This window comes from Erigeron canadensis, chromosome 5 (assembly GCF_010389155.1).
Source record: "Erigeron canadensis isolate Cc75 chromosome 5, C_canadensis_v1, whole genome shotgun sequence".
Taxonomy (NCBI): domain Eukaryota; kingdom Viridiplantae; phylum Streptophyta; class Magnoliopsida; order Asterales; family Asteraceae; genus Erigeron; species Erigeron canadensis.
In genome coordinates, this window is record NC_057765.1 from 38,967,818 (window position 1) to 38,995,606 (window position 27,789).

Consider the following 27,789-nt stretch of genomic DNA (forward strand, 5'->3'; position numbering starts at 1 on the left):
ATTTGTTATTGTATTTGGAAGAAAAGAAAGAATGGTGATGGTGATGGTGGTGGTTGAAAAAAGGGAGAAGAAAGAGGAGGAAGAAGGGTATTTTATATCATTATCACAAATAGTCCCTGTGGTTTGTTTTTAATGTAGGTGGACAATTTTACCCTCACGTGACAAGCACGTGAGGGACTTAACGGCTAAAAAGAGACGAACGTTTGTAGTAGGGATGTTTGGCAATGAATTGAAAAAGCCTAGGGACACTTAGTGATAAAAAAAAAGTACAGAGACGAAAATGCGAATCGAGCAAACCACAGGGACGATTTGTGATAATTTCTCTAAAAAAAGAAAACAAAATGGGAATAAGGAACAAATGCAATAATCTTTTGTCATCATTCTATAAACAAAAGCCGCCCACTTCCGTCTCGAAATCCCGTCAGCCACCGCAGACTATCCCTTCTTCCCGTTCGCCGCCGTCATCACCACCACCACCGTCACCGTCGCCGTCGATTAATCGAACCATGGGCGGAGCATCGCAAGCTTTGAAACATATCCCCCGGATCAAGTTTCCTCAGCGTCATCCCAAACCTTCCTCTTCTGGTTTGTATTTATGATTTTTTTTTAATTTTTATTTTTACATGTTACGCGATATATCTTTTGTCATGTTGGCTATGGGACCAATTGGTATAGATAATCTGTCGGTTATCCATTTTATGTTGGTGTATCTAGATTTAAAATCTGTAATATTTATATTCGTTTGACATGATTTATATATAATTTATATTGTAAGTTTAGCTATACCTATACATACATATGAAACAGTAAAGATAGATAGTAATTTGCAATGAATAAAAATGCTTATCTAAATATCAGAATGAAAAGTTGTTTGATAAAAAACCAGCAAGGTAGACTATAGAACCTAGAAGCAGCCTCTCTACACCGTCGTGGTAGAGGTAAGGCTGTCTACATCTTAAACTCCCTCATACACCGTCGACTTATTGGGACCCAAAACCCGTGGAAGACGGCGTTGGGTGCTTAGTTACTTCTACAATAGTTTTTCGATAAACAGGCTTCGGTATTAGATGATTTCTGTCACAATTAGCGCATATCTCTTTCTCTTGCGCTCTTTACGTTGTTTTTATTCTAGGAAAATAATGGATAGTTACTTTTCCTGTAAAATAGTTGTCATACGGTTAGGAGAATATAGTATGTTGGGCGATACAATGCAAAAGAAGAGATCTGTTTTATACATTTTGATAATTTGTCAAACCATTGTTTATAGAAAGTGTACAACTGAAAAGTGACTCACTGCAAGGGAGGGATTTTCATGGTGATTTAAAATGGTAGATATGTTGTGTAAATGAACTTTTGGACAAGTGATAAAAAATTTGCATTGATGTTGGTGGTTATGCGTTTGGTTTAGGGATACAAGCTAGATGAAAATGGGATGGACTTTGGTTTAAAAAGCGTTAGGCGTTCCTAGTTTATAAGGGCTTGGTGGAAGTCTTGTGTACATGAGATCTCTATTTTTCTACCAAAATACGAGTACCTCGACATTTAATCACTTCCCTGTTATTTAAATACTTGAAAGTACTTATAAATCACTTTTACATGACAAAGTAATTAAAATATGTCACTTATATACCAAAAGTATTCAAGTTGCATTTGGAGGGGATAAGGAACTTCGTTAGGTTATCTTTAGCAAACAGGCTTATGAAAAGCTTAAGGGAACATCATTAGAAAAGCCTAATACAACCCCACTAAAATCATGAAGAAAATATGAGGTACAAATATGTGAGCGCACCTCAGTAAAGCCACCGAGCTGTGCATTTGAGCCATCTTTTAAGGTTACCCCCTAGAGTAGGTTGAGGCATTTTTGAAGATTGCCTAGCGTCTAGTGTGCTTTTCTAAATCAAGGAATGAACTTTACAACCCTCAAAAAGACAAGGATTCATGGTGTTTGGATTCTTTTTAAATGAGGGACTATGGACAACATTATGTCTGCTTCCATTCGCTTTTGAGGTTCGATTATATCGTTTAATGTATGTAAACTAAATTGAATTTTGTGCATACAAAACCTTTACATAAACTAAATGCTTATGTCAGTCTAGGTGTTGTGGGACGATATCGCCTTAGTTACTTTTTCGATAGATTTAGTCACTAAAAACTTAGAAAGTTTTGCAGAATAGCACTTCTTAGCTTCAGCAGACAACTATCAAACAGTTTGTGGTGCTGCATAGCTTTTTTTTAGTATATTCTAAGTAGATTTTTTGCTTCATATCCACGTGGTTCATCTTGCAGGTTCTGTGACTCAGACCCAAGCAACACCTGCTACCAATGAGGTACCTTCCACATTTTTTTTCTAGGTCTGCCCATCTGAAAAAACTTTAGGGGGGAAAGCTTCTCTTCAACCCAAAAGAACACTGATGACTCAAGAAGAGATTGATGCTATTATGGTAAGCAATATATATTTTTTTGTATCCAATTATTTTCTTATACTTGTTATGTGAATCCTTGAACTTAGCAGTGTGCTTGAAATATATATATATATATATATATATATATATATATTCTTAGCTCTACATGATCTATTCTTGTAAAGTGTATCCCCCAGTGAACGAGTGTTCTTCTCGTTATGTATGATTGTATTCATGCTTAGTCTCAAGAAGTTTATAGTTTGAGCCTGACCACAACTTGGCTTAGATACTGAACTCTAAAGCCCTGGTTTTATGGAATCGTATAGGCTTGAGCTGTGGATCCGTTCAGAAGTGCCCTATTACATTTAAAAACAATATTTTAAAAGTAAATTTCTTAGTTTACCATTGCTAAAACGTGACAAGTAGAAGCCTTGTGTAAGCTAATGACTAGTAGATTATAGGGCTAATTGGTTTTAAATGTCCCGAAGTTGTTACTTTTTCTTAGGTGCCAACGTAAAATTTCATATAATGTGGGGAACATTGTGACATACACCTTCTAATAAAGGGATTAAATATACCAGAAGGTTGTTTTACGCCACGTGTGAGCGGTTTTGAACATGTTTGATTATTCAAGTTAGATATCTTTGCCACCTACCAAACTATTTACTTCCACCTTATATCTCCCATGTTACATATACATATAGATATACCTAACTATTTACTATCATATCATGTGTGGTATATATTTACATATACGCATAAAACTATTTAAGGAAGCAATGGTACAAAATTTCTTTGTTAAATAATGGCCCAAAAAGTCTGCAACTATTCTTAGAAGTAACCAGTTCTCGCGTATATACACACATATATATGGAGAAATCAGATTTTTGTGGTGGTGGTGACGATGATAGGGTGACCGGATCTTGATGAGGCGGTGATAGGGTGACCGGATTGTTGTGATGGCGGTGGTATTGGGGTGGACAAATGTTGGTGGTGGTGGTGGTGAATTGTTGCCCAGATGTCACAGACACACACACTTTTGATCAAATATTGATGATGGTGGTGATGGGGTGACCGGATTTTTGTGGAGGTGGTGGTGATGTTAAAAGGGTAACCAGATCATGATGGAGGCGATGATGGGTGACCAGATCTAGTAGTGGTGGTGTTGATGGGGTGGCCAGAAAACAGTGGCTGTGATGAATCGGTGGGCGGATCTAACACACACTTTTGATCGGATCTAAACTCAAAAGACTCGTAAGTAGCTATTGAAACTTGAAGATTATCCCATTTAATTTGATCGGATTGTTACGCTTATGATGATGATGATTGTGATCGTGATCGTGATCGTGATCTTGATGGCTGCTATTGTTTCGGAATGATAGGAAATGTGAGTAGTAGTAGTATTAGTAATTTTGATGATAAAATTTGGGTTTTGTGAAATCTGATAAAGATAGAAATGAAAATGAATAAATGGATGTTTTGTTAATGATACAACTTGAGTACTTGTAATCTTTTGTAGTTGGTGTTGTTGGTCTTACTTGTGGATGTGTCAGTCAACTCGGTCAAACACACACAAAACCAGGCCACTTAGACAATAAAAAAGCGGATAGTGGTTTTTGGTCCTATGTTATATACGAATTGTCGCGATGTTCCCCACGTTATATGAAATTTTACGTTGGCCCCTTAAATAAGAAAAAGTGACAAGTTCAGGACCTTTAAAACCAATTAGCCCTAGATTATATAATAATGAGTTATACTATGCCTTCCTGAGCCATGGTTTGCCTCAATGAGCAATCAAACCTAATCTGTGTTAGGGACGTTGAGCTTTGCCTGGCTGGTTCGGGCTTGCCAACTCATTTGATGAGCAAACTTATGAGCTTCCACTAGCCAGATGTTCCCAACTAAATCATCTAAATTTAGCAAGTTTATGTGTGGTAACATATTAATGATATTTGCACTTGTGTTTCTTTCTTTTTAATTTGGTAGTTGGGAGGCTGCTTATGAATTTGATGAAGATTTCATGAAAGAGAAGACCTCACAAGACCTATTTTTTTTCTTGTTTCCAAACTTTTGTCCATAAATATGTGGTTGAATCTGAATTCAACATTTCATATGCTTAGAGATGTTTGCATTCTTGATAATTGTAATGACACCAGCCATTGTAAGCAACACATGGGCTTATGTTGCTGATTTTTCTGACTTTGATGGTTTTGAAACCTTAAACCTTAGGATATGGTTTGGTTTTGATGTATTTGCTCATTGTATTGGCCTGGAAATAGTTTACATATAGTGTTTGTCAAATATGGTTTGATTTGGGCTTCCAACTTCTTGGAAAATCATGTTCTTTGGCTGAAAACTTTAACTTATGTCACTTCATTTGAAAACTGTGTTTTCTGGATCAACCTTATGAACCCGTCAAGTGACCTGAATTGATAGCAGTGTTTTGATTCAATTATATATAGTGGATTTAAAGATCTTATTATGGATTATATTAGTTGGTCACTGGTATAAGTGATATCATGACCATATCTAGATTTGATGTTTCGATGCTGGCCTATCTATATTCAAACAAAAAACGCTTTGATGTCTTCATCTTGTTCAAAATAAGGGACGTCTTTTACTCCCATGGTCAAGTATGCTTCCACTCCATCACCTTCTGCATCATCCAATAAAAACATACCCCTCTTTAATGGTAGACCTCCATAACTGACCCATATGAGTTTTCCAAAACCAAAATCGATATCATGGAATGGAAATTTACAACAGCTATCCATATCACGTTTTGTCGTATCAGGAATGTTGGTAACATCAGAGAAGGACTTTTAAAACCATTTCTTTCCTTTCATTGCTATCATGACCTACTTTTGCATAGTTTCTAATGGTTTTCTTGACAGGACAACATGCCTTTCACCTCTTCAAGCTCTTAAATTTTCATTCCATTTCATCCTTTCCATTCCATCTTATCAAACACTCATAAACTAGTGAGTATTGGTCCATTTCCCTAGAGAAATTTTTAGCATTTACGGATGCAATTTTTCTCCCATTTCCCCCAAGTGCTGATGGTTAAAGTAAGGGCTTTTTACTTAGAAGGTATCTCAACTTGTCACCTTTTACTTTATTGAGGATCGAACAAAAAAAAGTTTTATTTTTAGGTATAAAAACCGGCTAAATTAACTATGTTGGGTTTTACCAGCTACGACATGACATGAAACCGATAAACACCTACCTGGTAACCATGTGTACACTAAGACTCCACCTAACCCTATCTTTTTATTTATATCTATGTGACTATGTCTATTTATATATTCTTTATATATATATTAAGAAAGGAACATGATTAATCTACCTAACTTATATGCCTAAAAATCAACCTAAAAGCTTAAAAATTTGACAAGTGGATTCCACTAATTCTCTTTCCTAATCTTACCCCCTGATTTTTCTACATGTCTATCATCTTATAATTAGGCATATCTAAAAAGTCATGAGATGCCAAAAACATGAAATATAACCTTCGTAGTATTATGATTCCAATTCAAGCACAACTTTTTCTTTTAATTAATTCGTTTGGGTTAGCCTATTGTAATTACAAAGGTGAATCGACATTATGGAGCACAGTTTCCTTGAGTTGGGATACTCCTGCCGAAATGAAATATATGATTACAATCAGATACCCTTCTTTCCCAATCTCTTTCCTTTTTCAGATTCCGGCTACCCAAAGCGCCGGACCTCCGTCCACCTCGCCGAAAAATGATGTCAAACTGCTACAAAAATAACCTCCTCATCGTCAGCAACAAAGGGCAACCATCAAACCCCCAATACCACCCAACGCCACCTCTGCGGCCACCTCCACATCGCGGCGGCGCCGCGGTGAAGGTCACCAACTGTGCCGCCACATCTCCTGACATCATTCTTTCTTGGTTAACTTTGGTTACTAACAAAACCCACTTAGTAATACATAGATGAATTGATATTTGTTGATTTTATGATATGGGTTTTGCTTGATTTCTGTTTAAATGGGGATTAGGGTTTGTTACTAGAAAAAGGGGGGCGGTAATGGTTGTGACGGTGATGCTGGAAAATTGTTGATGCCTACCACCACGTCACATAGACTATTAACCCCTTTAAACTTGCAACTTCCGAGAAGCACTGCCATGGCGAAGATCTTAAAGTCGGCTGTGGCGGCGATGATCTTGAAGCCGGCTGTGATTTATTTTCGACATGTGGATTTTGAAGCCCAAATCAGAAGGATATATCTAGGTACGTAAATATGATACAAGGATTTGATTCAAACAGATCGAAGCAGTTCATGAGTCGGTTTAATTTTGTGGAAAAAAAAATATAGATAGATGTCTATATAGTTCATTTTTTCCAGATCTAGTGATAAAAAATCTGACAGTGGTGATTGTAGTGGTTACGCGTGGTGATAATTTTGAAACATCAAATCCTTTTTTCCAGTTGAGATAGATGGATTGATGGAGGTCTATATAGTGATTTTTTTATGTATAATTATGTTTATTCTAATAGTAGAATGGTTGAATATTAGACGGCTGGAAAAAAAGATGGCCGGAAAAGATGATGTTACCGGAAAAAAATGGTACTTCATGATGACTTGAAAGGATAGGTTGGTTACGTTGAATAAATTGGGAAGAAGAAAGTGATGTGGCATTTTAGTTGACAAGATACACAATTAAATAATTCAAAATGAAATAAAAAGTAACAAAATGACTGGTAACATGGAACACGGCCCTATAAAGACGTTTTAGTCGGATAGAAATTTTTTTTCGATTCTAATAAAGTAAAAAGTGATAAGTTGAATTACTTTACGAGTGAAAAGCCATTAAAGTAAAGATGGAATCTCTTAAATGACCATAAATAACGTAATGTACATCAATGAAACTTTTCCATATGACAAACACTATTGATTACGTAGCTCCAAAAGCTAGAAGTTACTGTATAAGCTAAAATATTGATTTCGTAGCTTTTAGATTAGGATAGGTTTGTTCAAATTAGAAACTTTAAGCTTTTGTAAATAATACTATTTTTTATTTAACAAGTTTTTTTCTTGTAAAAACGATAAATAAGAATAATATTGTATCAGGTAACGAACCGAACCGGTTGGTAGAGAAACCAAAATTATTAAACCCAACATTGATGCCGTATTGTAATAATAGACATCGATACATCTACGGTACTGGTATTGGTTCAGACATCAGATGTCGTTTAACTTATGCTAAGAACTGTCTTCTCATAACAAACTATATTTGCCGCCACCATGCGCGAGTAACCTGCTATCAGGGGGGATAGACAAAAAATTTCAAATCAAGATCAGTTTTTTATATCGTTCCAATCCAGATACCAGGAAGTTTAACTAAATCTCAAGTGGGATCGGTACTTAGTACCTACTAATTTTGATATGTTTCTTGATCGGCACAAACATATATAACAAATTTTGTAAATAGTGATAGATACTACTAATGTAAATGTACCGATTCCGTTCACATACCGATTTATATGCGATCAAAACCCATATCAAAGATATGCGGGACTAGTACCATTGTTAATGTGCCATAGACCCATACCATCCCTATATTATTGTCTTGATTAAGATAAGATATTGTCAAGACTAAAGTCTTCACATTTTTGGAGGGTGCAGATTAAAAGTCAAATATGCGATCGAACCAAAATTACAATTTGGCACAACCATCAAAAAAAATATAATGTAGTACTCGTACGTCTTAGCTAGCGGTACCGTGTCGTGTTTTCGTTTCTTCTTCTTTTATATATAAAAAAAAATTAAAGAAAAAAGATATGTAAATAAACAAAATAAAATATAAATTAAAAAACAACCTCATTAAAAAAAGAAAAAGATAAACAAATTATAACTATCATCATCGTCATCTACTTTCTCTCTCTAGAACAAAAAGCAAACATCTAGTTTGTTTTTGTGCTGCTGATACAATCTAATTAACTCATCGTAAGTTGTTTTTTTACTTACATATGACGCATAATATTAATAATATCAATAAAACTTGTTGCTAAATTGTGTAATTATACTATACATTGTATTATGTTTGTTTTTGGTTGCAAATTAGGATTAATAGTTGCTAATTAACCATGATGAACTGTTAGGTAGAAGAATATAATTAGCAGTTGTTTGTGTGTATTATTATCTTGTATCTAATTGAATTGTAATCAAGGTTAATAAGGGGAAGAATGTTGAGCTTAAACCTTATAGATACAAGATTACTCATTGATAACAGTAGGATAGGATACAAGTTAAAGCTTTAAGAAATTAGAAAAAATCTAGGATTTTTATACTTGGTTGGGATGATCCGGTGTGATTAGCTTCATCCACGACTCAACTCGAGAGATTTTGTTATTGTCCCGACTTTGGTATTGTAATTACATTAGTAGTGGTGCATATATAGACATTGGAAAAAGAAGAAGGATAGAGTTAGAGTCGGATAGTCCAAGGATCTAATCGAGATAGGCAACTTTGGACTTCTACTCGTCCTAACATCAGACGCCACAAATCAATAGACAGAACCCTAGTTAGGTGCTGACTCTTGTTTAGCTATCTATATTTTCATGAGGACTATACTTCATAAGAGGCTCACATATAGAATTATGGTTTCGGTACACTTATGTAAGTGAGCAATGCACGAATGGCACTTTTCAGAGATGAATTTTCATTGTTTTATTGGCAGGACTCGTGTAGTTTAATTCCTGACATCTTTTTGAGGAAGTATTTGTTCATGTACATGGTCGTGTTAGATTGGATCATGAGCGTATACCATAGATAAGTTTAGGTTCCAGGGTCCAGAGTGATAAAACACCACGTCCTTATTAGTAACTTATATATGCCCAATGACATCGCTTAAAATACAACTTTAAAGCCAAATATCCAACTACTTTAAAGGCGGATACAACAGGTGTCAGCGGGGATGTAAGGGAGTTTGGTGGATGGTGTACCAGGGGTGAATCATAGAGGATGATTCGTATGCACTCTGGTATCATGTAAGGATAGTCCAATATTGAGAGAAACATAACCTTTGTCAGGTGTTGACTTTTGATGAGTTAAGTTTACTTGAGACTTTTTACAGAATAGGTGTAACTGTTATGTATTTTGAGACATGATTGTTTGATCGTAGGAGATACCGTAATCCATGATATCATAAGTAGGAGAGAGGATATATTTGATCATATGAACTCATATGGATCCAAATATCCAATAATCCCACAGGCAAAATGATTGTACTGTGCTATAATTGGCCTGCTTCCGTTTTGGATCTTTCCAGTTTGTTACTTTCATTTTTACTATTAGCGAATAATATTAGTTACATCACCTTATTATAATGCTTCAAACCTTGGGGTACCCTGAAGTCCTTAAAAATAATAAAACGTTGTGTTATGTTGATCAAGGTTAGCAAAACTTAATGTCTCTTAAGCCCCGTTGATGATAAGTTTTATCTATCTCAAAATCTGATAGGTTTCAGTTTGAATATTAAACTTGAAGAATCTTATCATTTTCAAAGTCTGCTTTTACTCAAGTGGGGAAAAGCTTTCATGGGTGAAGGTCCTAGAGGAATAAAAGTTTTCCAAGATCATTTCCAAGCTTCGACTTCTGGTGCAGAGACCTCTCAAACAGGAGCATCAAATTTGCATACAAAAATCGAATTTGAGGTACCAATGACATAAATCAGCAATCTCATACACAAAGCTTCTCTGTGTTTTTAATGAACAGACTTAAAGGTACATTGTACTGACTTGATTTTAGTTGTTTTGATCTGCATTAGCATCACTCAAGCAGCCATTTGTGGACTGCAAGAAGATTAAGAAGTGTTACATCCATGTTGAACTTATTTAATCTGAAAAGGCTACCTTGGAGAACAGACACAAATGGGAAACAAAAGGTCGTTACTCGCTATAATACAAGCTTATTCAACAAGTTTGAATTTGTACATTTTATCTAACACTAATGTTGCTATATTGAACAGCTTGTATTATCTGCTACAGAAGTAGAATCACTTAGATCCGAACTTGCTGATTTGGAGGAACGAGAAGCTCAATTGAAAGCTCAGTAAGTAGTAGTGATACTTTAACTTCAAAAGAATATTGTATTTTCCCTGCTTAATGTCACCTCTTATGTACTTGCAGGTTGGAACATATTGATGAAACTCTGCGTGCTGCACGTCTTTCAGGCTATTTACAGATGCGGACTGTATGTCAGCTAACTTGTTATATATGTTCTTCTGTAAGTTGCGAGTTGCAGTCTATTAACTATATGTCATCCCCTTAAAATCTCATTGTACAGAGATGGACAGCATTACCTGGAGAACCAGCTCCTCTTGACGATACAGAAGTTGATGACTGGCTTCCACGCTTTGTTGTTCTCCAAGGACCATGCATATTTTTGTATTTCAAGTCAATGGGTAATAACTCAAATACGTACACGCAAACACACACATCGTTTTTACTTAAATCTGCATCTATGCATTTGCTTATCGGCATTAAATATTGCAGATATAAGTTCGCAAGACTCCACCCTATTGTCTGATGTTGTTGAAGTAGGGCGTATGCCATGTGTTATTCAAGAAGAGGGGGAAACTCGACATTATTTTTACATAGTAACTCGCCAAGGATTGAGATATGAATGCTCAAGTGCTTCAAAATTGCAGGTGCTAGTTCATAAGTTTGAAACTTCTTGTATGTCATGTTTGGTTCTTTTCTGTTATCAGTTTGTGATGCTTAAATGAGTGTGTTTGGTTTTCTTTACTGCCTAAGATGCCAATATAACCAAGATCTTGGTGACCTCGATTGGATAATCAAAAGTGCAATAATAACAAATAATATGCGAATTAGATAGTTTCTGATAATTGGTCAAGTGGCACTTGTGTTTTTCCGGAGCTGGTCCAGAACATCTATCTTTTCCTTTCTTCAGGTGGATGCTTGGGTGACAACGTTGCAAGAGGACTCTAATGGGCGCATCATGCTTACTTATTTGTACATACATAGTGCACTCTCTTAAGTCACTCTTACTAGCTTTCTACTTGCAAATTCTTTCATTTTTGTTTCTGGAAGTAACAAACAGTGATAGGATTATAGTAAATTTTGAAGGCAAGTTAGAGGTAAAAGACAAATCTGTTCATACCCACTTTCTCTGTTTACAGCCTGTTATTGCCATATCTAACATCGATCTTATAGTTATTTTCAGTAATAATTTGATACAAATTGATGAAATTTGGTCAAAATAACGTGTTTCTAGTTCATGTCTTTACGCAAATCACTCGAGATGGATACTTCTATTGATGGGAAAATTTTGTCAAATATAAGATTTAACATTTGTCAATTTATCATAATTTTCAAATATATGTTAACAGACATCTTTCACTTAATCCTTCTTTATATCAAACGACCTCTTTTACACCACTGCCATCAAAAGCAGCTGTAACTCGGTTCTTTGTGTAGGTACAAGGCCTGTTTCCTTTCAATAATTTTGCTGTCACAGCTCGATATCTGATCAATTAGTGTGGTGTTGAAGAATGTGTGTTTATGCCACATTGTAATTTAGATAGGAGATGATTCTTTCAGAAACATGGATAATATAATTGAGTTCGTGGCACTGAAGTTGTTTTAAAGAGAAGAGATAGGATGTTGGAATTGTTTTGTGGATTGTTTTGACTTTTGAGGATGAATTAGGTAAAATACAGGTTGGTGTATAATACTTTATTCACAGCTGATATCCCTACATAGATAAGAGTGGTGCCAATGGTGCACTTCGTCTGCCTCGTAAGTCAGCTCACTGAATTACCCTTCAACCGATGCCACTAGTACGCCTTCATTGGTTGATGAATGGAGTGGAACCGTGTATGATTTTTTTTTCTGTTCATTTAATTTGTGTGTGGGTGTGTATGACTAATAATAAAAATATTAAAGTGATGAAAGAATTGATGAGGTCCATTGGCAGTGGTGTCTGGTCTGTTGGTGGTGTAGCAATAGGAAAATGTTGGCGTGTCATCAATTCATGAGACTAGTTATGCGACAACTGATGCCTCCATTTGGGAAGTATCCGTGAAAGAATAAGCCGAAGGTGTATAATAGTTTGTTTTTTGCTAAATAAAAAGTTATGAAGGAAAGCGATGAAGGAAGTGATGAGATCCATTGGCAGTGGTGTGTTGGTTGTGTGTCAATAGAGAAATACTGACGTGTCATCGATTCATGAGATTAGTTATGAGACAACCGATGCCTCCATTTGGGAAGTATCCGTGAAAGAATAAGCCGTTAATTTAAATAGTTAAAAAGATATCGAAAGAAAACATGTTATATAAAGCAAGAGCTGCAAGACATAGATAAGATATATCTACATAAATATGGTCCGAAGTATGATATACATCCCAACTTTATTCGGGGTTGACCCACTAGTTCGGATCTAAGGTGTGCTAGGCCTAACAAAATCACACACTTTCTAAATAAACAAGTTCCACATTGGCAACCTCATATATAATTAGTAAGTATCCTTTTCTCCATGACAAAAGCAAACCAAAACACGTTGTCTGTACCTTCCTTTGTTCTCACTCAATTAAGCTCTATAAAGAATAAAGATATAACTCAAAGAGAGCTTCTGTATTTCCTTTTGGTTCAAAATACTGTTGGATTGTTTCAGTCCTGATTTATAGATCCATCGAGAAGGAGAATGAGTTCTCGATTCTACAAATCTGCTTCACGAGCCGCTAGATCTCTTCTCTCGTCTGCTTCCAAACATAGACATCATGTTGTCTCTGGTGAGTTTGATGTACATTTTGTGATTCCTAATAATGTTGTATCAAATATATTTTGATTCACGTATGTTATATATTTGTACATTATGCATACCTTGTTTAGATTCTAATGTACTAATTGTGATACCTACGTGATGTAGAAAACTGTTGTTTTCATATAATGACTACATTGCGAAATTTAATTTACTCATTGGTTTTTTTATTGGTAGAAGGAAGAACAGCCGTGGCGGCTGCAACAGTATCCTATAAAGGAAAGCTGCCAGCTCTAGTCTCTTTCTGCGATTCGTCAAAAACCTCCAACAGATGGATTGCTAGTGCCCTTGCGCTACCAGCTGCAGGTTCAAACTTATGGACTCAGTGTTTTTGTAATCTAATTCTTTCTTGTGCGTATTGACATTCGTTCCTTTATACATGTAAAATCAATGCAGCATATATGCTTCAAGACCAAGAGGCACATGCAGCACAGGTTCTTGATTACTTGCAATATTTTCAGTTTAGTCATTGTTTATAGCATCTTTTCAATGAGCCAGTGATCGATTATCTTGTATATATACGTACTCAGATGGAGCGAACCTTCATTGCTATCAAGCCTGATGGTGTACAAACTGGACTGGTAAATTCAACACTCAAATATGTTTATTTCCCCATATATATATACCAAACTTGTCAATGAGTTCACAGTTTTTTGCTTTTTCGTTTTCTAGATATCAGAGATTATACACAGGTTTGAACGTAAAGGCTTCAAACTCGTAGCTATTAAACTTGTGGTACCTTCAAAGTCCTTTGCCGGGAAGCATTATCATGATCTCAAGGATAGGCCATTTTACAATGGCTTGTGCAACTTTCTTAGCTCTGGCCCGGTTCTTGCAATGGTACAGAATTAGGGTTCATCATTGTTTTTTTTTTTTTTTTACCATATATGCACCTTATGAACAACTGCAAGCAAATGAAGTTATATCCTTATTTGTTAACTTATTATGTAGGTTTGGGAAGGAGAAGGAGTGATTACATGTGGCCGTAAACTTATTGGAGCTACAGATCCACAGAAATCAGAGCCCGGAACCATCAGAGGTGATTTGGCCGTTGTTGTTGGAAGGTACTTCCTTCAATTCTAGCCTTCTAGTGTATTTGTAGTCCATACAAAAATTGATGCCAAAATGTAACTATGTTTTGGTATCAATTGTTGTCATAGGGCTTATCCAAGTATCCAACTATCAAATATTGTTATTGTATATCTCCACTGATATTGTTAGCATTAGTTAAAAGTTTAGCCAATGTACCAAAAACAATCTTAACATTCATTCCACTCTACCAAACATTTCCTTAAAATTTAGCCCTTGGTAACATAGTCTGTTTGCGTCGCAGGAACATCATCCATGGAAGTGATGGTCCAGAGACAGCCAAGAATGAGATCAGCCTGTGGTTTAAACCTGAGGAGCTGACTAATTACACCAGCAACCAAGAAAAATGGGCCTATGGAGTCAACTAATTGATATGTTCAAGAATCATATATCATATATAGACAACAAAAAATAACACCGTAAAAGTTTATTTAGATGGGCTTGTTTAATTTGTTTCTAGAAAATAAACCACACACATATAATAAGATGAATAGATCTTTTAATTGTCTCACCATCACCCAACAGAGAAGACAATGAGTTTGTCCTCGTTACATCGTTACAATACTTGGGAGGTTTGTCCTCATTGATTATTTTTTCAAATGACATCGATGCAGAAAATTTTTTGTACAAAAAAGAAAAATGGAGGAATTGGTTTTCGAGGGTAGAGATGTGGCATGGGCAGTCGCTCCCCTTTGAACGTTTAGTGTGGCTCGGGATTTATGGGATTCCTCTCCATCTTGCAACGTCAGAGGTCATCAATAAAATCGGTGCCACTGTTGGTAAGGTGGTAATCCATTCAATAGCAAACGAGATGGATGGGAATAAATCAGTTTATGGTATTGGTGTGCTTGTTAGAGACGGCCTCAAAGTTAATTCGATGGTTTCTTTGCAGTGGCGAGGTAAAACCTTTAGGGTATGGGTAGAGGAAAAGGCGGCTGACTGGTGTCCACCATGCAATATCATCAAACAAGCTTCTAATCTTAAAGACTCATCGAACATGGGGGCATCGAATTCTGTTCAAAATGAACTCGAAGAGGGAGAGTTGCGCATTACTAATGTCTATGGAGAAAAACCTACTCACGAGAATGGTGGAATTAATAACAACTTTTCGGAAGGTATAAATAATAATAATTCCATTGTGTTCGCCTCTACACTGGAACATCGAGTTGAAAAGCAAGCTGATATTGGTACCGAAAAGGAATGGAATTTTCACATTGGTAGCAACTCGTCAAGACCGAAAAAAAGACCTAGAGAGGCTAACAATCTTTTCACAGATGATTTTGGAATTCCTCCTTTGAACATGCAAGAAATAGGTGTCTCGAATAGGTCCAGTGGGAGTTCACACGATGAGGAATCTCACATTGTTCCACCTATAGATACAGAGGCTGGTAATTTGAGTAAGGAAGCAGAAACTCAAGTGATTGAAGAGCAAGGTACTCAAGAGGTCGAGGTCATGGTTACAGAAGTACAGGAAACTATTAAAGCCGGTAAAGATATGTGTGTCAACTTGGCTGGTCACGAGAAAAGAATCGCTCAGGCTATTCAAGATGAAGGTATTAATGTAGTTCTCCAATGAATTTTCTTTCTTCAAATATTAGAGGTATTAAAGGGAATGGGAAAGGGAATTGGATTAAACAGATTAAACTGCAAGAAGGAATTTCTTTTTTAGCTTTACAAGAAATACAATGTGGGGATGTTTCAGAAGATATTATTAGGGGATATTGGGGTTACTCCGGGATGGATTTTGAGGTGGTGAATCCATGTGGGCGGTCTGGTGGCCTAGTAAGTGTATGGAATCCGAGTATTTTCAAGAAAGTTGATTGCATAAAAAGTAATAATTTTTTGATGATAAAAGGTAATTTAAATGGATATGAGGATGTTGTGTATGTGGTCAATGTCTATGCTCCACAAAATATCAAAGAAAAAAAGGAATTATGGGATGCAATTGCGGACTTGAAATGTGCATCACCGGGTTTGTGGTTCATTCTAGGGGATTTCAACATGGTTAGAACTGCTGAAGAAAGGCTTGGCTCCTCTTTCAAGCCGAGATGTGCTAGAGAATTCAATCAATTTATTGCTTTGGCTGATCTTCATGAATATTGTATGAAAGGGGGTAAGTTTACGTTTTTGAGAAGTGACGATAGAGGTAACAAACTTAGTAAGATTGACCGAGTTCTAGTCAGCAGAGAGACGGTTGACAAGTGGCCTGATGCGTGTCTACGGGTGCTCCCTAGACTACTATCTGATCATAATCCTCTAATGTTGAAGCTGGCAGATATTAACTGTGGTCCAAAACCGTTCCGTTTATTTCATTCTTGGATGGAGAGACATGATTTTGAGGAGGTTGTTAATGCCGCATTGGATTCTTTTGTTGGATCTGGTTCCCCAGATTCACGATTCATAATGAAACTCAGATGGGTGCGTGACAAATTGAAAGAATGGCGGGATGGTATAGTGAAGTCAGAAGGGGAGGAAGCTGAATTGTGTAAAAAAGAGTTACAGGAGATTGATCAAAGAATGGAAGAAGTAGACCTATCTGAAGAAGAAAACTGGACCAGAATAGAATGTAAACGCAAGATTATGGATTTCGACAGGATACGGGCTATGGATATTAGACAAAAGTCGAGATGCAAATGGGCCCTCGAAGGAGACGAAAATTCGAAGTTTTTTCATGGGCTTGTTAACAATAGGAAGAGAAGTAATGGTATTCCCGGGTTGATGATCGATGGTGTATGGACCACAAAACCGAGTTTAATTAAAAAAATATATTCTTCAATTTTTTAAAGAGAAGTTTAAAGAAGATTGGGTTTCTCGGCCCATCCCCGAATTTCATATGGAAACCAGATTAGCTGAGTCAGACGCACATTTACTGGAGGCTAGATTTTCAGAAGCTGAGATTAAAGAGGCGGTGTTTTTATGTGGTGATGATAAGGCTCCTGGTCCTGACGGTTTCACCTTCAAGTTCTTTAAACATTTTTGGACTAAACTTGCAGGTGATTTCGTGGCTATCTTTGATTCTTTCTTTCAATCTGGTTCTTTTAGTTTTGGATGTAATTCTGCGTTTATTACACTAATTCCCAAGGTGGTCGATCCTAATAGCCTAAATGACTATAGACCGATTACTTTGGTGGGAGTAGTAAGCAAGGTGGTGTCTAAGGTCTTAAGTATGCGGTTAAAGAAGGTTTTGGGGTCTTTGATTTCGATTTCACAATCTGCCTTTTTGAATGACCGCATGATTCTAGATGGACCTTTGATTTTGAATGAATTGATTTCATGGGTTACTAAAAAAAACCGTCAAGCTTTTCTCCTCAAAGTGGACTTTAATAAAGCCTATGACAACGTAAATTGGAATTTTCTTATGGCAATTATGCATCAAATGGGTTTCCCATCCAAATGGTGCACATGGATATATGGGATTTTATCCTCAGCTAGGGCGGCGGTTCTCGTGAATGGAGCACCAACTTTTGAGTTTCAATGTGGTAAAGGCTTACGTCAAGGTGATCCACTTTCTCCGTTTTTATTTTTGATTGTCATGGAAGGTTTCTCATGCTTGATCAATAAGGCCACTTTGTCGGGCTCTCTTGCGGGTTTAAAATTGCCTAAAGATGGTCCGGTTATCTCACATTTATTATACGCGGATGATTGTTCTTTTGTGGGAGATTGGTCGACAAACAATCTTTATAAAGTGGCAAGGGTTCTTAGAGTTTTCTTCCTTTGTTCTGGTCTTAAAATAAATCTTGGAAAATCAAATTTATTTGGAATTGGGGTGGATAAATTGGAGATAAAAAGGGCTGCTGAGTTATTTAAGTGCAAAGAAGGCTCGTTACCCTTTAAGTACCTTGGACTTCGAATTGGAGGGAACATGAATAGAGTGTCAAGCAGGGACTTTTTATTTGATATTTTTGAGTCACGCCTTGCTAAATGGAAGGCGAAATCTCTCTCTATAGGTGGAAGGGTTACACTTATCAAGGCTGTTCTAGAAAGCTTACCGTCATATTATTTCTCCCTTTTTGTGGTTCCTAAGACAGTCATTGCGGGTCTTGAATCCATAATTAGAAGATTTCTTTGGGGAGGCTCTCAAGATGAAAAAAAGATTCATTGGGTGGCTTGGGAACGAGTTGCGTCACCCATTAATAATGGAGGTTTGGGTCTTTGTAATTTGGAAGACTCGAATATCGCATTGTTGTCTAGGTGGATATGGAGGTATAAAACGGAAGAAAATGCTCTTTGGAGGAAAGTGATTGATTCACTCCATGGGAATGGTAAAGGGTGGAAATCGGTCCCTGTTAATAACTCGCTTGCTAGTGGATGGAAGACTATCGTTAGAAAGATTGAGAGAGTCAAAGTGTCGGGAAACCTTTTAAGCGGGCTGTTCAAAGGGGTATGTGGAAGAGGAGATCGAATTTGCTTCTGGTTGGATCCATGGATCGATGAAGCATGTTTGAAAGACCGGTTTCCCTTACTGTTTAGATTGGAGAACGAGAAAAAATGTTTGATTCAAGACCGGTTCTGTTTGGATACGAAACGGTTTGTTGGTAATACTACTTGGTACTCCATCCCATTCTCAGCAGATATGCTTACTGAGTGGGTTGAGTTTCGTGATCTGTTAGATGAAGTGAGACTCAAAGACGTGACTGATAGATCGGTTTGGTCAGGTGACTCGAACAGTTTGTTTTCAGTTAAAAGCGTGAAGATATTTCTTCAAAGTGACAAGGATTATAGTGGCAGATGGGTTTTTAAATGGGCGAAAGGAGTGGCAAAAAAGTGTAACATTTTTGTTTGGCGGGCGGCGATGAACCGGGTGCCTACTTTTATGGCGCTTCAAGCTCGAAATTGTAATTTTGGTACATTTTTATGTGGCCTCTGCGAGTCCATAGATGAAACAATAGATCATGTGCTTTGTCTCTGTTCCTGCGCAATGGAAGTTTGGAAAAAAATTGCTTCATGGTGCAAACTTGGGTCACTCTCATTCTCGTCTGTATGTGAAGTGATAAATATATACAAAATGGTTGGTTTGGGAAAGAAGGCAAGGAAATTATTTAAGGGTATTGTTTTCGTCACGTGTTGGAGGATTTGGAAGGCAAGGAATGAAAGGATTTTCGACAAGATTATTTTCTGTAGCAATAAGGTTATTCATGATATTAAAGCGACAGGTTTCTTATGGTATAAAAGTAGGTTGAAAAAAGGATCAATCACTTGGGAGGATTGGAATGATTTTAATGTAATCTAATCCTCGGATTTTTTGTAATGTTGTACTACTTCGTAATTGCGGAATAGTGAGATAGTGTATGAATGACATATAATTTTCAAAAAAAAAAGATCTTTTAATTGTCTTAAAAATGTTGGGCTTCATTCTTATGAAAATTTGGAGAGCCATTACTAATTTAAGAAAGCATCTGATACTCTTATGAAAATTTCAAATTTAAAAGGCATGGTTAATGTACTTCACAATTTAGGATTATCGTACTCTTTACAAAGATAACACAACTTTTTATGTAAGTCAATGAACGTTGAAAAACTACCTTTTAATAAAGAGTTTGCTAAACACAAGTGATGTAGGAATTTAACCATCCCGGTCCATCTGTGTACATTGGCTGTGTTTTGTGTCTATAAGTTTCACCTTACACAAAAAAAACACATCAATGTCATACATTTTGTTCATCCAATTTTAGCATTTTTACTCTTATATTGCATCATCGCAAACTTTAAAGAACCATATAAACATTTCACCATTAGATGGGTCAAATTAACTCGTTTCAGTTATTTTTAAATTTTTTTTTTTAACTCTTTACAACTTGATATCAAACGTGTAGTTAGGATGCATTAAATAATTATACATTTATCTATGTAGATTTTTGATATGAAAAATATAATACAAGTTAACATTTTTTCTTCATTAAATTTTGAAAACAGATATAATATCCTAATATTGAAAAAAGTTTTATTTATATTAAATATGTATAACTAATTCTAAATTCGAAATATAGGTGTATTATATATAATGAAACTTTTAAAATGTTTATTTTCGTAAAACTTTTTTTTCTATTTATTTTCGTAAAATTTTTAAGCTATTTGACTTAAAGTCGTCTTCCCGAATTGTGAAAGTATGAAGTATGATACAACCCGACTTTCCGCGGTATTTTCTTTGCTTAAATCGTAACCGGACCAAATAACTCACTTTTTCAAAACTTAAACCACTAAACGATAGTTTAATAACTCAATCCGTCCAAACCAATCCAAATAACACGATCTAGTCCGATTTAATTGATTTGACGGTTTAGGGCATGTTTGGCAAGAGCTTTTAAGAAGCTTTTAAGGAGCTTTAGCTTTTATTTTCAAACGAAAAGCTCCTCTGATATCAAAAGCTTTGTTTGGATGAGATTAACTTTAGCTTTTATTTTGTAACCAAAAGCTTTAAATCAAACGTTAATCAAAGAAGCGTTGAAAATTTTTAGGAGCTTTTAACATCCAAAATTACACAAAAATCCCTAATTAGAATACAATTTATTTTTCCTATATTCGACGTCCTTCTGTTAATTACGGTAAGTGCATATGACTCCTTGTTTATTATTTTGTTGGTTTCTTTTACAAATCAGCTTCTTTTCACTTACATCTTCTGATCATATTTTATAATTAAATGTGGTTACTTGTTTATTTGTTCAATTTTTTTTTATTTTTCATTTAATACTTTTAAATTACAGTTATAGCTACTGTACCAAACATTTTTAAAAATTATAAATTTTTGTTAACAGCTTTGATGAACTACCAGCGCCAAACGTACCTTAATGTTCCAATTGTAAAATCCAAACCAAAGACTTATCTTTTCTCTCATCCGTTGATTCCAATCATAATAAATAAGATTGAGATTCTCTAAAGTTGATTATTAACTTTAGGTAAAGTTGTCTTAATTTTAGCCATTGGATTAAATTCAATAGTTAAGATTTAAATACTTTAATCTTGATTATTGGATTTAATCTAATGGCCAAAATTGATCCAACTTTACCTAAAGTTGATGATCAACTTTAGAGAATACTAATGCTAATAAATAACACATGCCTCGTCATATTACTTCATCTCCAAGGCTTTTTCCTTCAATATAAACCCTAAAAATCTTCACACGTCTCTCGTCAATTTCAATCTCGCCGGAACCCTAATTTTCAATTACACGCGTCTCCGTCACGTACCTTCGTCTAATTACGTAATTACTTCTTAAATTTCCATCCTTTTTTCCTATATCTATAAACCTATATCCTCTAATCTGTCCTTTTATTTTATTTTTTGTAATTTTTCACTGTTTATAGCGTTTTTGTAACTGGTTCATACTGAATTTAGCAAAAAAGGAACTAATTTGTAGTGAAAGTTGATTGCTTTTGGATTTTTGTTAAATTAAATTAGGGTTTTGATGTTAATTTTGTCATGTATAGTGCATAATAATACCTATACGTATATAATTTATATCTATACATATGGAGCTTAAGTTTATTAGGATGATTATTTATAATTTTTATATGAATTTATGTAATGGATGCAGATGGCAACAAAACCACTAAGAACTGCTGCAATTGCCATTGAGAAGAAAATGGATATGTCATTAGGTACAAACAAATATACATACAGTATTATATATTGTATCTATTGGTTATATATTTGTGTATGTATATATGTATGCATAGGTTGTTTAACTGAGGTGAGGTGTATATATGTGTTGTTTGACCAGATGATATTATTAAAATGTCGAAGAATGGGAATGGTGCTAGTAAAGGGAAGCAGCAAAGAATTCCAGTAAGAAAATTTTTCATTAACGTGCTTTACGTAATTGATTTTTTGTTTCGTGACTGTGATTTTAAGATGATATATGATTTGATGCAGAACAAGAATCAGAAGTTTTTTAACAATGGTGTTCAAGATAAAGCTATGAAGATGCGTCGTTTTATGGACTCGAGGTCTTCCATTAGACAGGTGTGGTTTTTTTTTAGCAAAACGTATTATATTTTGGCAGTGGTACCAAAGTTTGATGGTGTATACTTTGTTTTGTTTTGATATTAAGATTAAAGCTGCCATTTTGATTTCAGGGTGCTCTTGCTCAGAGGAGGTCCAACTACCAGGGTAACCAATTCCCTTTCACAGCTGAGGCTGCTAAAAAGGCAGCAGTTGCTCCCATGAACAATAGGAACTTCAATCGGAATCAGGCATCGACTTCATATAATTCAAGGCAAGTTCTTTTTTTTTAAAAAAAATTTTTTTGTTATCTTTTACTTCTTTACTAGTTATGTTTAATTATTACGCCATGATACAAATTGCAATCATCTGATTAGAAATTCCTTGTGTCCGGTTACTGGCGCAGGTAAATAGTGGTTCTTCTACCTAGTCAATGAATTAGCGATGTGCTTATCAGTTATATGCATGAGACTATCATCTGTGGAAAATAAAAACATGTTTTGTTCTGATTTGGGCCTTAAGGAAGTTCCTTGGATGATTAAAGTTCAAAACTCTTGAGCCTTGGCACTTGGAAAGAGCTTTTGTAGGTTATGCTTGAATATATTGGATTATTGGCATGTGCCTGAGCTGTTGATTTTCACAGTGTAACATGGTCTTTATTGGGTAGCTTGCGTTATGGGGCCGTATTATTGGAGTGGATGGGTATTAAAGATATATAATGTTCAGTTGATGTTCAGTTGATTGGAAATAAAAGGTGTTTAATGGGAAAATCAGCAGCATGTAAAACTTAAGATTTATGTTTAAAGGAAAAAATATGTATCATGGATGGCTTTACTAGATCTTTGTTTACCGTATGGTGATCTTGGCCAATTTTTGGGAGCTGTATCTCAACTTCCCATATCTGGTCCTATCTCTACTCTTGACTTGGATTATATATCCAATAAGTACTCTTGACTTGGATTATATATCCAATAAGGTCTGGGAGGGCTTGTTGGTCTAATCTCGACTCGGATAATATATCATATTTCTTCGTTCTTTTGAAAATCCTTTTACTTGACAACACACGTGGTATTCAGACTTTGTCTTAGTAGCTCTCAAGTAATCTTGTAATTGGCCAAGAGTTGCTGTGAAAATATACCACAAATCCTCCTAGGAGCTCTCAAGTATCTTTATAGTTGACTAAGAGCTACTGTGAAAATATCTTATAAGCGTCTTGATATTGTCTCCAAATATATGATCATCTCATCCACACTTTTGTTAAGCATAGGTTTCTGCTGATCATTTATCTCTAGTATTTGAGAGGAGGATCATGGTTGGATTAGTGTAATCTGGTGAAAGGTTAGAGGGAGCTTATTAGCTGTATTTCACATGTAACGCTGTTGATTACTTGGGAATCATGTGTTGTGAATTTGACGCCAGTTTTATATATCTCTATATGATTGGAGAGCCACCCAATCACCATACTTTACACATTGATTAGAATTTTAAGCTGCTTAATCTACCAAAGTTTTGAAGCTGTTTAGGAGATCATTTGTTTGAATTGATGAGTAGAAGGCCATGGACTCATGGAGGTTACTGTCTAGGCTTCTTGATAGATAGATAGTATATCTAGGGGTGTCGTCGTGTCGTCTTCTCTTCTCCAGCTTCAGTCTGAGTGTACAGTTAAAAGGAGGAAATATGTTCTGATGACAACCGTCTTCACCATTTATGGTTTGTGTAGTTAAGAATTTTATAAAAGTTATTAATGGTAAGTAAAGCTGCTGCTGTTTTTTCATCGTTTATGCATCCACTGGCTCAAGATTTTGATGGTAGCTGCAACTTTCTCTTGAGAGGTATTCTCTATTGCCTTTCTCCAATTATGTTTAATTTGTTGTGCAGGGCTGTGGCTAAACCAGTTCAAAATAGAGGTGTCAATGGAGGCTTTCCTGTTAAGGTACTGCTTATATCTGATTTGGCCTGGCAATCTGGCATGTAGGGTTAACTATTAAAGTCTGCTAATAAAAAAGACTATATGTGGGCCCACGGTAGTATTATTATTACAGTAATATGTAGCAATTGCTGATGTGCCGTGACTGCAGCAAATGAAGGTGGTGTCAAAGCAGCAGAAGTCTCAAACGTTGGATTCATTATTTGCAAATATGAAGGAAGAAAGGATGAAAAAAGTTGCATTTCAGCAGAACAATGGAGGAGGAAGAAGATATGGAGCAGGCCAGCAAAGGCCTAGACCTCCATGGACCAGATATAACAACTGAACCCAATGGTCTTTCATGGCAGTTGGGTTGGCTGGATCTATTAGGCATACTGGAAATTGTTAATGAAATTTACCATTTGTATCTGGAAGAAGGGAACGATTGCCTGGATTCATCGTGTTCGTGATTGTTTGGTATTCATACATCAAATCATGTTTTTTCCATTCATAATCGTAGGTGATTGTGCTTTTGTCTCTGTTGGATTGAAAGTTAATGTGTAGATATGAAGCCTCTATTCCAGTATTCTACTTGGTGTAGGAGTTCTGTTTACTCTGAATTTAGTGTTTGTACTTCATTTGTGCATTTGTCTCTCTTGTTTTGATTGTTGAAACATCAAACACGAAGCCTCTTTCTGCTTGGAATAACTTTTTGCATCCAGGTAAGGGAACAGAACGATTGTCTGGATTAAGATGTGTTCTGTTTGTGTTTTATTACTTAGTTATAGACCTATGTTTTGTTACGCTTCTGATTTGCCAACAATAGGACCTGGTAAGTTTGCTATGAATATTGAACAAAACTTATACATCCAAATTTGATTAGATTTCCTGCAGTCACTAGAGAGAACATACTACATCAAACTCATCATTACATACCAACAAACATATATCACATGCTACAGAATAGGCAACCTGTACAGGCACCTCAACAAGCGCAGTCACCTCTGTGGACAAAGATTCGAAACTGTGTCCACCCTTTTTGCAACTGCTGCATTGTGTTGACCGTGATTAGTTCATTTATGAAACTTAGAAAGATATACAATGAATATATAAAAACTGTATGGAGCCTCGGTGTATATGATTGTTTCGTATATATGTAAGGTTAAACGACTCAAGTGGAGGTCGAGTGCGAGTAGCTAGAAATTTAGGTTCGTTGATTCAAATTCGAATAACTTTTCCAGTTTTCATGCTGAAACTCTTAAAATTGGTTATTTTGGTAATTGGATTCTTCCAAAATTAAAAATGTTTAAGCTTGGATTTCTTGTTTAGGACTTGAGTTTGCTAAACCAATCTCATCGCTAAAACTTGCGTGTGTGACAAGCTTAATTTTGATCATAAACAATTACTATATAGGTTATAGGTTAAAATCTCATAAAAATCTTTTTATTTAAATCCATACAGCTTGTCAAATTCAATTTGTTCGTTCAACTAGAAACCTTAAAAGAGCTTCTGAACATTAGATTTCAAGAACGGCTCATTTGACCAGTCTCTTTTATTTGAGCTTGACTTGACCATACATGTTCTCAAGCTTAAACTCGAGTAATTCTTGAATTTGCTTGAGCTGTTTACGCTCTGATATAAGAAAAAGAAAATATAAACTAGGTTCAACTCAAACTTCTCATGGTAACACATATCACAATCGAATAAAATAGTTTGATCACAATAGAACAGATAGTAGCATATACAAAAAAGGCTTATCACTAATCTAATACATGATCGGGGATGTAGCTCATATGGTAGAGCGCTCGCTTCGCATGCGAGAGGCACGGGGTTCGATTCCCCGCATCTCCAATTAAGGCATTTATTGTTGGACAAAACATTGTTTAATGAAATATTTATATCTATTAAAAAATATATGTTTTTGTGTTTCCGTAGTTTTCACCCAACGTTATTGGGTGTTTGCATACCAGTTAAAGTTGGTTTGTTTGCATTTTGCAATTTGGTTGGTCAGTTTCTTAAACAAGCAAAAAGGTTGTAATGCATTGACTTTCTTTTGTTTTCATGAAGTTGACTTAGAATTAGTCAAAAGCCAAATTAGTTAAAAACAAGCTACGTTACATAACACTTTAGTTTAGTCTCAAGTTTAGTTTGTTAACTATCACGAAATTAGGCAACAAACTATAACTTTAGAAGTACTAGTTGTTTTTAACAGCCATTAGTGTAGCTATATAATTTATCTTTACCTAAACTTATTGCATAATCATGTTTATTTTTAGATTTCCGCTTTGTTTAACTATCTCTAATTTCGATTTTAACTATTGAGTTGTTATTGTTAATAAATTAACTAATATTATTTAGTTGCGTATCAATGAAATTAGATGTTGATAACTGTTAAATCATTGAACATTCTTAAAGTACATGGGCCTAGTCAAATAAGATTGGGAAACATTGAAATATTTGCTCCATATTATACCTAAAGCAATTAATTGTGATTTTATCGTACATTCGTACTATAAAGGTTTTATTGAAGCATTTCCGACTAGTTGATTTTTTAGACAATTTATACTTCTGTTTTTGCAATCGAAGCTTAAAAAAGCAACCTTTCTTGTTTTGGAAGGAATCACGGTGAACCATTGTACCATCCATTCAAACCATATACCAGGGAAGAGTATTAAATAGTTTGGTGTGCAATAAAACACCATTTTCCTAAATTTAAATCATATTATAACATTATATAATTGGTATTTAGTTATGACAAGCAAAAAATAAAAAGTGTTTGGAAACATCTATTCCATTTAGTTTATTTCATTACATGTGAAAAATGATTGGGTGACACATGAGTCTTTTAGAAAATGATTGTTTTATGATGATTGGTTTTGATAGTATTATTGACACCCTGAATACATTAATAGTTTTCTTAAAACAAACAAATAGCAGTAATTTTTTTATAATAACAACAAAAAACAGCGTTCATGATCAAACAAATAAAAGGGTTCATGTATACTAAATTGGAAAATATGTCTAATAATCCATTAATATCACATGTTTACAATCCTTTAGAGCTGGAAGATGCTCGATTTTGTTCTAATATTACATTGGAGCTAAACTTAAATATGAAACTCTTCACGAAATTTAACTTTGTAGCATATCCTTGAAGCCTACTCCCAAAGATAAAGGAAAATGCATAATATGTTACTTACAATCTAGTTTATATAAACATATTTAAATGTAATACACTAATTTTGCATTTATAGTTTATGTTTTTTAAAAAAAACATTAAAAAAAACATACAGAATAAAAGTGAAATACATCACCACATATTCACATAAACATTAAGAGCATGTTTTGACCTAGAAAGTACCCCATTTAATGGTTAGACACCAATTGAATAAACAAGTTCAGAGTTCAATGAGAATCGTATGAATGTGTGTTCGATCGGTCATATATTATGAATTTACATAATCTTATTGAAATTTAAATGATACTTGTCTTGTATACAATCGGCTGGACATCACATGGCTATGTGCAAGCTTGCCCCACAAATAATGAATCAAAGGCTCATTTCCAACTTTAATTTTTAACTTTTGATACCAAAAGATTCAGTTAATATATTTAAATAGCACAAGGGTTTTCAAGGAATGTGT

General features: G+C 35.3%; 2 protein-coding genes, 1 long non-coding RNA gene and 1 other non-coding gene across 4 annotated transcripts; all 4 read left to right on the top strand.

Annotated features, from left to right (window-relative positions):
* Positions 1-332: 332 nt before the first annotated feature.
* On the top strand, positions 333-4,689 carry LOC122600685. Its single transcript, XR_006324080.1, has 3 exons — positions 333-585; positions 2,287-2,441; positions 4,389-4,689. It is a non-coding gene; the product is annotated as an uncharacterized LOC122600685 (long non-coding RNA).
* Positions 4,690-8,279: 3,590 nt separating this feature from the next.
* On the top strand, positions 8,280-14,809 carry LOC122601772. Its single transcript, XM_043774509.1, has 15 exons — positions 8,280-8,376; positions 9,892-10,085; positions 10,199-10,315; positions 10,400-10,482; positions 10,560-10,623; positions 10,717-10,834; positions 10,926-11,080; positions 11,344-11,416; positions 13,073-13,183; positions 13,390-13,518; positions 13,609-13,646; positions 13,743-13,793; positions 13,885-14,052; positions 14,164-14,276; positions 14,546-14,809. The coding sequence occupies exons 2-15, from the start codon at positions 9,969-9,971 to the stop codon at positions 14,667-14,669; spliced, it is 1,461 nt and encodes a 486-aa protein (XP_043630444.1). The 5' UTR covers positions 8,280-8,376; positions 9,892-9,968; the 3' UTR covers positions 14,670-14,809.
* Positions 14,810-21,375: 6,566 nt separating this feature from the next.
* On the top strand, positions 21,376-24,758 carry LOC122599989. Its single transcript, XM_043772619.1, has 7 exons — positions 21,376-21,499; positions 21,833-21,896; positions 22,019-22,083; positions 22,171-22,260; positions 22,374-22,513; positions 24,118-24,172; positions 24,318-24,758. Exons 2-7 carry the CDS (start codon positions 21,833-21,835, stop codon positions 24,489-24,491), a joined length of 588 nt encoding a protein of 195 aa, XP_043628554.1. The 5' UTR covers positions 21,376-21,499; the 3' UTR covers positions 24,492-24,758.
* Positions 24,759-25,923: 1,165 nt separating this feature from the next.
* On the top strand, positions 25,924-25,996 carry TRNAA-CGC. Its single transcript has one exon. It is a non-coding gene; the product is annotated as a tRNA-Ala (tRNA).
* Positions 25,997-27,789: the final 1,793 nt, after the last annotated feature.

Excerpts from the sequence above, each read along its gene's own strand:
- LOC122601772 (XM_043774509.1), top strand. The coding sequence starts at position 9,969 with ATGGGTGAAGGTCCTAGAGGAATAAAAGTTTTCCAAGATCATTTCCAA. Across the intron at positions 10,835-10,925 it reads TTTGTATTTCAAGTCAATGG|ATATAAGTTCGCAAGACTCC; the intron begins GTAATAACTCAA and ends TAAATATTGCAG. Across the intron at positions 14,277-14,545 it reads TTGGCCGTTGTTGTTGGAAG|GAACATCATCCATGGAAGTG; the intron begins GTACTTCCTTCA and ends TTTGCGTCGCAG.
- LOC122599989 (XM_043772619.1), top strand. The coding sequence starts at position 21,833 with ATGGCAACAAAACCACTAAGAACTGCTGCAATTGCCATTGAGAAGAAA. Across the intron at positions 22,084-22,170 it reads GGAAGCAGCAAAGAATTCCA|AACAAGAATCAGAAGTTTTT; the intron begins GTAAGAAAATTT and ends GATTTGATGCAG. Across the intron at positions 22,261-22,373 it reads CGAGGTCTTCCATTAGACAG|GGTGCTCTTGCTCAGAGGAG; the intron begins GTGTGGTTTTTT and ends TTTTGATTTCAG.